The sequence below is a fragment of the Chenopodium quinoa genome, unplaced genomic scaffold (genome assembly GCF_001683475.1).
Source record: "Chenopodium quinoa cultivar QQ74 unplaced genomic scaffold, ASM168347v1, whole genome shotgun sequence".
NCBI classification, from domain to species: domain Eukaryota; kingdom Viridiplantae; phylum Streptophyta; class Magnoliopsida; order Caryophyllales; family Amaranthaceae; genus Chenopodium; species Chenopodium quinoa.
Genome location: NW_018742987.1, coordinates 1,838,011 through 1,849,857, shown reverse-complemented (window position 1 = coordinate 1,849,857; position 11,847 = coordinate 1,838,011). Strand labels below are relative to the sequence as shown.

Genomic DNA, 11,847 nt, shown 5'->3' with positions numbered 1-11,847 from the left:
AGGCTCTTGCTCACGGCATGGTCTTTGGATACAAATAACATTAACACGCATCAATTAAGTAAAACGGAAATTTTTTATTAGTAACCTCAAATTTACAACCATAGTAGTAACCTTATATTAGATTTAAACAACTAAACTAAGAGAGAATGAAATTAGAAGCTAAACTAAACTAAAATTAAACTGAAGAGAACAAACCTTAATTAGGAATCAATCAACCAAACCCATCAATTTCATACAAATTTATTACTGCTTGTACATTCATCAAATGTATTGTATTATTACAATGCATAAATCTCAAATAGAGTATTAATTACAGTATCAAAAATTAGTTTTGATGTCAATTTTAATCGATAAAAACAGTCTTCTTTTTGAAAAATTGTTTTTCTTTGTTGTAGCTCCACTCATATCTTCCAATTTTATACCATTTTCAACCTTGCAAAACCCTAAACCAGAAATCCTCCAAACATGAACAACATTCGCAGAACATCCAATCTCATTCACATTAAACCCACATTACTCAAATCAAACCCATCAATTTCATCTTCTCTTCAACAAACCCTAAAAAATGCTCTAATTTTCGTAAGATCAATGTCAAAAAAATCCACTTCAATTCCCAAAAATCAACTTAGAGTAAGAGATCATGCTTTTGATAATTACATGGAAGTCGAGAAGAAGATCAGAAAAGTTCTCAAATTCCAGGAATTAATCATCGATCAACCCCAGCAATGCATCCCAGTTGCGCGCCTTGATTTCCTAGCTCGCCGAATTGGGTTCAAAAGAGATGAAGCAGGCAAGTTTGTTCTTAAATTACCTAAAATTTTTGAAATTTATGAGCACCCAGTTCAAAGAATTCTTTATTTGCGTTTTACTAGAAATGCCCTTTTGCAAATTGAACAAGAAAAGCATGCTATTAATGCCAATATACCTGATGCTGTTACTCGCCTTCGAAAGCTCTTGATGTTGTCGAATTCGGGTCGGCTTCATCTTGAACATATTAGGATTGCCCGTAGAGATTTCGGGCTCCCGGATGATTTTGAGTATTCTGTAGTGCTTAAGTATCCACAGTATTTTAGGTTGTTTGATGCAAAAGATTGTATGAGCAAGTACATTGAGATTGTAGAGAAAGACCCGAGGTTGGCGGTTTGTGCTGTTGATAGAGTTAGGGAGAGTGAGTATAGGAAGAAGGGGATTGATGAAGAGAGTACGAGGTTTTCGTTCGTTGTGAATTTCCCACCCGGGTTTAAGATTGGGAAGTATTATAAGATTGCAATGTGGAAGTGGCAAAGGATTCCGTATTGGTCGCCTTATGAGGATGTTTCGGGGCATGATATGAGGTCACTCGAGGCTCAGAATAGGATGGAGAAACGGGCTGTGGCGATGATTCATGAATTGCTGTCATTGACTGTTGAGAAGAAGATTACATTAGAGAGGATTGCACATTTTAGGGTCCCCATGGACTTGCCCAAGAAACTTAAAGATTTCCTACTCCAGCATCAGGGGATATTTTACATCTCTACAAGGGGGAATCAGGGTAAGCTTCATACTATTTTTTTGAGGGAGGCTTATAGAAAGGGGGATTTGGTAGAGCCAAATGATGTGTACTTGGCTCGCAGAAGGTTGGCTGAATTGATCCTGGTGAGCCCCAGAATGGCATCTTTGGGCAGAGAGTTGGTCAGTTATACAAGGCCTAGGGATGATGTAACTGGGAGTCGTAAAGAGCAAATCAATGATAGTGACAATTTCAGACGAGATAGGGTGGGCGAGCCTGATTTGGACTCAGAGTCAGGTAGTGATGTGGAATCATGTTTCAGTGATGAAGGTGAGGATGAGGATGGTCATCATGTTAGGGATACACAAGCTGCTCGTTGAACTGAGTGAATGGAAACTAAGGAATGTTTTTTTATTATTTAATTTGCGGTTCTGTGATGACTTCATGGCTGGTGCTAAGTGATGTTTGCATAACCGAATTGGCACAAGGAATTTTCAAAGGAGCTGACAATCTCTTGTTAGAATCATGTTTATGAAGGTAAGTACTCTGCATGGAAACAGATCATTTTGCCGGTAACTTGGTCCTTTTTATGTCTTCTATCAATGGCCAGTGCTAAGTGATGTTTGCATAACCGAATTGGCACAAGGAATTTTCAAAGGAGCTGACAATCTCTTGTTAGAATCATGTTTATGAAGGTAAGCGCTCGGCATGGAAACAGATCATTTTGCTGGTAACTTGGTCCTTTTTATGTCTTCTATCAAACACAACACTGTATTTGCCCTATTAAGAGGCAATTGCTACATATTTCTACAGCTGAACTTTGATACTTATCTCAACACTTTTTATTCCGTGCATTGTTCATTTCTATCCCTCTTGGCTGCTGGTAAGTACTAGACTGGTTAATCAATGATTTTATGATGGAATTTTTCATTCGTGAAATAGGTTTTCTTGAAAATAATTTGAGCATTTCTGCTATATATCTTTTCTTGTTCCCAATGCATTCTATTCAATTTGATCTTGGCATTTTCAGAAAACAGCTTTGGTATTTTTCTGTATGCCTGAACTTTTGCCATTTCTTTAATGATGTATATCTTTGTCTTATGTGCATCTGAATGCTGCTGTGTATTCTTCAATACCTTTGGAAGATTCTAGTATAATAGTATATCACCTTAATTGGTTGACAAAGTGGAATGTTGTCATTTAGAAAGCAGTTTCTCTGTGGGTTTTGTGATATATATGAGACTATGAGAGTTAAGGCTGTATATATCTCGATATCCCCAGAGCTTGCTGTTGTTGAGGTTGCATAAGGCTATTGTTGTTGCTGTCCAATTTGTGAGATCCAACAGCTGTGAATGATAAAGTTGCCTGTGAGGTTCAAGGCCCTTCAAGCCCTTTCCTTTATTTATTTGTCTACTTATTTAAATTATAATATAGGTTGAGCTATTCTGAAGGCCTAACAACGTCATAATTCTTGCAAGATTAATTACTTAAATCTTGATCATAAATACAATGAGAGCTCTTATCCTATATACATCTGTTTATTGTTTTTCTGGTTAAGAATTTTGAGATTACCATTAAATTCTTCCAACAAGAAAGATTTATCTTGTTTATTTATCTCTCTTTTATCTGTGCTCTTGTTTCATATAAAATCAGCAATTCTCCCTTTTAGATGTTTTTCTGTATCGGAACATATGGTTCCTTGTTCCGCATTCACGAAGTTCTCCCCTCTTGTCCAGTTTTCTCCTTTTCCCCTTACCTTCAGATAGTCCATACCAACAACAGTGCCATTCAATGGTTATATCAAAACACACAGTTACTGATGCAGGCTTCTTGGAAGAGGGCCAGTATACAGTATCGTGTACAGATTTTTGCTCACGACTCCAATTATGCAGGGAGAAATGTAAACTTTTGTTACTCTGTACCTTCTTTTTTCCATCTTAACATTTCTTGTGTACTGAACCTCTTTAAATTATAGGATAAACCACTGCCCTTGTTCATCTCTATGTGTTCTAACTTCTAAGCAATTTGACATTCATGTTAGACTAGCAAAAGGCAAAAATTCTAGGTAAAAGTTCACTTTGTTTTCCAGTATGAGCCGGAGTACATATATAGTTTTTCTAGTGATAAATCTTATCTTGTTTCTTCTCTTTATTTCATTATTAGCATTAATAACACTATTTTTTTTTTGTGTAGGTGATGCTAATGCTAGAATGCCAGTGTGTTATCTTTTTTCTTTTGTATGTTGATCTGAAATTTGCCAGTTAGGCAGCAATATTACCATGCTCTTCACTTGTGATAGAACTTGGTAAGAAAACTGCATCCGATACATACTTCCTAATATGCTGATGCAAATTAGAGGCATATATTTTATTCTGTCAGAGGCCCAGAGCTAGCTTTTTCTTCTGAAGGGAAATTGTGTTATGCTTCTGTAGTATTGTCTGAATATATATCTTTGCTCCTTTTTTTCTCTCCCTTGTATTCATTTCTTTGGCTTCGAGGAGGGGGATGGGGGTGGAGATGGATCTCTGGACGCTTAATGTTAATAACCTTTGGCTTATGTCAAATCTCACTGAAGAAAGATTATAAGTTAGTGCACTAGACCGTGCACTAACTTTAGTGTAGACAAGCACTATGTAATAATTTGTATGTGGAAGGGTTGTATGATATCCTTATCTGATCTATTAGATAAAACAATGTAAGATCTGTGATATTATGTTTTTCTGTTATCCTCTTTGGTATATGCTCTTTGCCTTAAACTTTGTAAATCTTTCTATTGTCCCTTTATATGAATTGAACTCTTACCGTCCCTGTTGGAAGACTGATAGAGTTGTTTTTGTTTTGGATCGAAAACGATGAGTGCTTTATCAAATGAAACTTTTTCTTGGTAACCTCGAGGGAACCACTGAGAATATTTAAAGTCCATATAGCTGCCTAATCTTTTATGATGCTTATTATTATAGGAGAGTTTTACTTGGTGCTGATTCATTATTGGCTACTGCATGGCAGAGTGAACTAATTTGCTATGTGTCTATTAATGACTGCAGCTATCTCAAATCAATGTAATGACTTGTAGCTCATTATAATGTTTGTGAAGGATTTCTCCTTCAGCCTTTGCTTGCTAATGCAGATTTACTAGTGTACTCTGTAAAAACTTGGTTTCTTGATTTTCTTTTCTCCTGATTTCACCTATATCAATCAATATGTGCTCATAAGATGTGTTTCTATTAACTATTTGTTTCTATATTTTTGACTTTGTAATTTAGTGTGCATTTAATTTATTCGATCATTCAGGGGAATCTTGGAGGGCATTGCTTGTCTACTCATGCAGAAATGAACAAGTTCAACTATTGCGATGCATGCCCTGGAAGAAGTAGATTGTGAAACTGACGTGAGGTATCGTTGACAATACTTTATTATTTGTGATTGTGAATTGGCCTCTATTACTTCTGTGACTGGTTATCAGCTAAACTATCGATTTGCGGCTGTGATTTGCTTTTATTACATTGATTTAGGCTTAGAGCTAATACCCTGTCAACCATGATAAGGACGTGTAAGAGTGGACTGGATGTACATCATTGTTTGGCTTAGAAAAATGCCATTAAAAAACTTCTAATCACAATTCTTATAATAATACTTTAATATCTTGATTAACAATATTCTAAGGCTGCCTCTTCTATTCTGATTTCTACAAACATGCATCGCACTGGAGAATAGAGATATTTAATGTGGCACTGCAGAAATCATGATTTTTTTTTTAACTATTTGTACAAGCCACTGCATATTACGACCACAAGCAGGTTGAAGTGTTTATTTTCATTATTTAATGTTTATTTGAACATATTGTAAGTCTGTCACTTGATGTTATTCTCCTTTTAACCCGTGATGGAATTTAAATTAATGAGTTGATTAATATCTTATGTTGTGTTGCATAAAGGGAATTAAAGGTTTTTAGGTACTGGGTGGGGATAAATGATTTATATAGGAAAATCACCATCTCATGCTATTTTACCAAAAGTGAGATTCTTTTACTATGGTAAAAAATGATTGGGAAAAATCGTTATTTTTCAGCTAGATCTTAGATGCATTCATGGGGTTGAGATTCTTTAACTTCCTTTTTTGTTTTATCATTTTGAAGAAAACTTTCCATGAAAAGAGTGGTGGTTTGAACCCGCTTTGCACACACCTCTGTTTTATTTCTAGACATTCATCAATTCATCATAAGTGTTTATATATTAAAAATGTTCTCCAATATGGTTTAATTGGAAGCTAATAGTGACAAGTCCGTGACTGACCAGTTTAATTTAGGGGAACTGTAACTAGTTACTTTTTTTATTACATGGTGTGCAAATGTCTGAAGTACTGTGTTCCATTAGCAAATGCACTCGTATGTATTGCCATGATCTCTTGACCTCATAAGCTGTACTGAATAAACCAAGCATAAAGAGTGAACTTCAGAAAGATCATCCTGTTACTTGACTGTGTTTTACTTTTTTGTGATTGCCTTATATGTATGTTTCTTTGTAACTAACTCTTAATTTCTGTAGCATCCGTGAGAAGAGAAGACCTAAAATCCTTATTTTCAAAGTCAAGACTGAAATTATACTGCTGAAGTCATGGATCATATTCTGCATAAAGCCATAAACTGACTGAAGACTTTAAGACGACATTAACTTTGGCTTTAACCAACGAGGAATTCTTGGTCTCAAGTAGGTAGAGACCAAGGAGGTCTATAGTAAGGTTATTTTCGTAATTAAACGAAAAGTAAAAAAAAAAAGGGGGGGTACCTTATCTGTGAGTACTAACGATATATATATAGACAATACCATCCTAAATAATTTCAAAATACCATCCTACAACGTGTTGGTATCATCATAGTACTGCAGTTGGTATCATATTAAACAAATATTATTGTTGGTATAAGTAGCTTTGTAGTTGGGATCCTAATTAAAATTTTGTTGGTATTTAGCTGCGTTCGGTTGGTATCAGAGCCATAACGGTTAAAAAGCTAAATTAAGTTATAAATAATTAAGTAAAACTGAAGAATACTAGGCCCTCTACAGAGTGTAAGAAACCTGATTTTAAGCATTATTATCATATTCCTGAAAGCACTAATAATTTTGGCTCAGTCCTTAATTATATAGTAGATCAAATTGGCGAATTAAGATCGGAAGTTGATAACATACATGCTCGTTGTATTAATATCGAAAATAAGATATCAATAACCACAACCGATATTAATAAAAAAGTAAGCGATCTAAACGAACAGGTTAATCAGGTTCAACTTGCTTTAACAAACGAAGTTAGGCATCAACTCGGAAAAGAAGTATCACCTAATAAGGATAAAATCGTCCCATATAAATATAAATATCCTTTTCAAAACCTAGATAAAAATAAAAAGTTTACTGTAACACTCCCTAAAAGACCAATTAATAACCAAGAAAAGAATAGAGAAACTAAACATGAGCCCTCATCTTCAGGAGAAAACACTAAATGAATTACAGGGCCTATTCGACAAAGAAGAAGACCCTAATGAGCTTAACGAAATCATGAATTTAATTTCTAAAAAGGGGATTGCTTCTGATAATGAAATAGAGGAAATTAATTATGCTACTTTAGAGGAAGATTTATATCAACAAATGGGAATAATGAAGTTAAATGATCTTGACTTTCTACCCATAGAAGTTGTTCAACGAAAGATCGAAAACAAACTAGGAAAAAGAGTAATGGATAATAATGATGTTGGGGAAGAAATTATTAATGTAAACAATGTTATCCAAAGACCTAGGTACCAAGGAGAAGGAAGTTGCACACGACCAAGATACATACCAGGGAAGACTACCCTGTTTAGTGTCAAGGTTATGCCTACTCATACACCTAAACAAGAAGAAGTGACTCTTGAACCCATTAGTCAAACTGGTTATAAACTTAAATTAGACGGTGTAAGAGATAGACAGGATGTTTTAGATCAATGGAAGAAGAGTATGAGTAGTGTACTTAATTTAAATACTGAATGGACTTCAGAAAATTTCTTAAATTATATAGAACATAGTCTCTACGGCTGTATAGAAGATTGGTACGATGGAATAGATGAAGAAGTAAAGACTGCATTAAGAGCTAGTGAATCACCTACAAGAATGTTTAGGCAGTTATGTCAATATATTGAGTTAGAGTTTATTGGTCCTAGAGCCGATCCTAATGAGAAACGAATGGAATATCAAAGAAAGTTAAGTAATTTATCCATCTGTAATATGAAATATGTTGATGATTATATTATGGAATTTGAAACATATTATTATAAAATTGGTGAAAATGAAACAAATCTTGGAATGTTCTACGATAAATTACCCAGTCCTCTTAATGAAGAGATTAGTGAAAAATATCAAGAATGGAGAGAAAAAATTTTAGCTAGGGATGCCCTAGGTAATAGAATTGCTTTCCTTAGAAAGTGGATTGAAATGAAGTGTAGAGAGGTTGCAGGAACTCAACAAATGAAGAGACAATTTCTCACTTGTTGGGATTTCCCAAATAACTATGGATGCGAAAGAAAAAACTATATTAAAAGAAAGAGCTATAAGAAAAATAAATTTGACCGATCAAGAGGAGAAACCTATAAAAAGAAGTATTATAAACACAAATATAGAAAGCCAAGTAGGTTTTTCAGAAAGGCAACATATTGTCCTGAGAAAAAGAAAACATGCAAGTGTCGGTCTTGTGGAGAACTAGGACATTATGCTAATGAATGTAAGAAAGCTAATCATAAACTAATGGAAGCCTTAGGAAGTTGGGATTACATAGAAATACCAGAAGACGAGGCTTTAGAATTGGCTTTAAATAACAATAAAGGAATAGTAAAGATCGTAGAAGAGGAAAATGAGTATAATGAAGAACCTGAAGCTAATGATGAGTTTGAAGATGAAAATTATGAAGAAATAAATAACATGATGGAAGGAGAAGAATTAGAAAATTCAGAATCAGATGACAATGAGGAAGATAAAAGCAAAATGAAAATAGGTCAACTAAAAAGAGCTGAGTATTCATTTGAAGATAATGACCTAGATCAAGTAAACAAAGAAAGCTGGAATTTTCCCCAAATTACTAAAGATAAAATATTTAAAACTTATTTCTTTAAAACTAGAACTAAATATGTATGTGAAGAAATGGAAGGGAGTATAGTAATCGAAGATTGTGAACAAAAAGCAGCCGAAATTAATATCATAAACTGGAAAAGTATTAAAAAACATAAAGAGAAGGGAAATTATAGCTATATTTGTATTGGTACAGTACAAGTATACATAACTCCTTTGCAAGATTTTGGCAAGGATGTTAAATGCTTGAGTTTTATTTGTGATATTAGACATAAAGAATTTTATGATCAAATAATTAGTGGTATCACATGTAACTTAAGTCAAGGAACGGTAAGCTATATATGTGAACCTAGATATTATGTGAGCTTAGAGGATTCCTTTGCGTCAAAGTTCTTAGCTATCAAGCTATTAACAGAAGGAGTGAGGTATTGTAAATATCCCATACTAATTCGTCAAAAGACGGTTAGAAATCCAACTGAAGCAAGAGCATTGGGATTTTTCTACATTTCACAATATCTTAACGATTTTATAAAAAGGAAAGAAATTCCTCTTGTCATATTTCGTGTTGGAAACACAACAATTGTGGCACCTAATGAGATGAAAGAATATTTAGTAGATGGCATAAACAATACTGAGTCAATCTACAAATATTTAGAAGATATCGAAAGAGGAAAGTTTCTGTCATTTGAAGGCTATGAGTATCTGTTTGAAGCATTCATGAGTTGGGATGAAGAGTATGTAGCCAAGTGTGTCGCAGACCTTTGCAGAGAGAATCTTATTTACGAAGACAGTAAAGATAGTGAGGGAGGCCTACAAGAAATGATGATGGATGATATTATGAATGCATGAGCCCACATCAGCAATAATTCAAGGCATCTTTACTGTAGCCACGTTTTATTAATTGTTTCTGTCTTAAAGTATCTTTGTAGAAAAAGCAATGGTGTAGAATTGCTTGATAGGGATCCTATGTAAATTTGCTTCCCTATATAAAGGGACTTAGGTCAAGAAGTGAAGGCAGAGTTGGAAGAGTTAGCTAGAGAATTACTCTGAAAATAATAGAGAGACCTCTAGAGAAAAAATACTCACCTTAAGAGACAGGTTGGTTCTCCATCTCTCTTAAAGTAGAGAAAACTCTAGTTCAGCTTATGTCTGTTTAACCTTTCAGTTTGTGTGTTGTAAGATATAAGTGTTGTAACCTTTTTAATTTAAATAAAAAGTTTCGTTCAAGAAGGGAACGTTATCCCCTTGAACCTTATATATCAAATGAGTTATCTTTCTGTTTAAATATTTCCATCATAAACACAGTAAGGATTTTTTAGTTAGAGGTTACGGTCTAAGGTAGGAAACGAAATAGATTTGTGTTGAGCCTGATCTAAGGAAGACAGGGTTGGGGTTAGCTACCTTGGTAAAGCCGGAAGCTCAGAACGCCGGAGGTTCCATTGTCGACTAAGTTCAGGTATTGGTCAAAACTCTCTAGTTAAATAATAATTATTGCGAAGCATGGTGGGCTATTAAACTGTTAAAATAACCTATTTTGATGTATAAGTAGTAGAGTAGTGATAACTAGTACCGTTAAAAGTCATTAATCAAGAAACAAATAAACATTAGTTGACATCATACTATATATAAGTTTGTCAGTACCAGTAAGGTGTTAGATAGTATCAAAAGCAATACCATCTAAGAGTTAGTAGGTATCAAAAGTGAATACCATCTAAGCCTACCTTGGCTAGTGTTGGTATACCATCCACGTTGAAACCCGAACCAAACCACTAAAGACAAAAGTGTCGGCAAAAGTACACTTGGTCCCCACTTGGTAGAGACCAAAGTGGTATCAAGTAGGTAGAGGTTTAGAAATCCTCTTAACCAACAAAGCTACATGATGCACAATGGTTTGTCCTTACTCCTGAGGTAGACTCAGAAATTCAGATGTGTAATCGTTTTTCAATAGAAGATTACAATTGTATAATGTGCACTAATCTGAATATATTTGCATTCCAGCTGGTAAGTTAGGTCACTTACGCATTATTTATAAAGAAAATGCCTATTTGCCTGACTAGTTAAAACAACAAATAGAGGCTAAGCGCTCTGTATAGTGTTAGACTTGGTGTTTAGAGCACTGTTGACATATCTCCGCATTAACTGTTAGGCAACTAGCCGGACTCTATTAAGAATACTCCGACACTACAATAACGGAGTATTCGGCTGAGAAGTCAATAATGTGCAACTGCTCTTTTGTCTAAAATATACTTTTGTGGGGTTGTATAGTGTGCACATGTGCAAGGAATCCCAGGTTTCCATTTTTGTGTTTATGATTTGTGTATCCAAAATCAGAACCAAGTTGGCCCTACGTCAGAAACATTGTGGTCTACCGTCGACATGTTCTTGTTGGTTCTTAAAGGAATGAACCAACAGGCAGATTATATACTATAGTATTAATTTTTATTTGTTGTTTTATGTTACAGTTTATCATTGGATACCATACTAAGATTTCTGTAACACTTACAATAAGATGCGCAATTTTTGGATGTGTAGATCATCTTGTAAATTGTAATGTGAAAGAATGAAGTTTATGCACTTGTATATTGTATCTTGTAGAAGCTAGATCAAGTCGAAAACTTAATCATTGAGGATCTACAAACTTGATTATGTCCTCATATTTTTCACTTTCTTCTTTGACAATTAGACTGTAAACATTATGATGTTATTGGTGATAATGATGCGTCCAAATTGTTAACAAAGAGTGGTTAAATAAATATATATGTTGGTTGGATGTGATTATAAGAATAAGCTTTCATATTTGTACGGTTTTATTAAATAATTATTTTTATAATTTTTGTATAGGTAACATAAACATTGTCAACTGATAGGGAACTCCCCCAGATCCTTTAATTTCAAGGATGTGGGAGATTATCTTTAACCACTTGAGCTGGTAAAATGAGATGGTGGAATACTATTTGCTTTACGCAAAAGACGCAATTAATAACAAATGATATTAAATCTTCTTAAATCATTGATTTAGTAATTTGTTTCTATTAGAATATAGAATTTCTGAATGTAGCAATACAAGATTTATTCTAAATTCTCTCATATTTAAAAACTTAGGAAGTTAGGACTTCTTCTAATTGTTCTTCCTTTTAATAATTAGGGGTTGGACCTTTTACAATAAACTTTTGGATTAATATTATACAACTATCTTTTCTGCTGGCATTTTGGAATGTGAATCTATTAGTCTATTACTGAAGTTTTTCCATTTTAGGTTATAAAATGTGTCTT

The 11,847-nt window shown here is 34.1% G+C and overlaps 1 protein-coding gene across 3 annotated transcripts; it reads left to right on the top strand.

Moving 5' to 3' along the window:
* Window positions 1-225: 225 nt before the first annotated feature.
* Window positions 226-6,542, top strand: LOC110729691 (protein ROOT PRIMORDIUM DEFECTIVE 1-like). 3 transcript variants are annotated; one of them, XM_021909466.1, is made up of 4 exons: window positions 226-2,184; window positions 3,683-3,794; window positions 4,781-4,882; window positions 6,034-6,528. In XM_021909466.1, exon 1 carries the CDS (start codon window positions 466-468, stop codon window positions 1,867-1,869), a length of 1,404 nt encoding a protein of 467 aa, XP_021765158.1. In that variant the 5' UTR covers window positions 226-465; the 3' UTR covers window positions 1,870-2,184; window positions 3,683-3,794; window positions 4,781-4,882; window positions 6,034-6,528. The 3 variants fall into 3 exon arrangements, with proteins under 3 accessions (XP_021765158.1, XP_021765157.1, XP_021765159.1); XM_021909465.1 differs by having other exon boundaries at window positions 226-3,794; window positions 6,034-6,542; XM_021909467.1 differs by lacking the exon at window positions 3,683-3,794 and having other exon boundaries at window positions 6,034-6,529.
* Window positions 6,543-11,847: the final 5,305 nt, after the last annotated feature.

Bases quoted from the DNA above. Each gene is read 5' to 3' on its own strand.
- LOC110729691 (XM_021909465.1), top strand. From the start codon at position 466: ATGAACAACATTCGCAGAACATCCAATCTCATTCACATTAAACCCACA.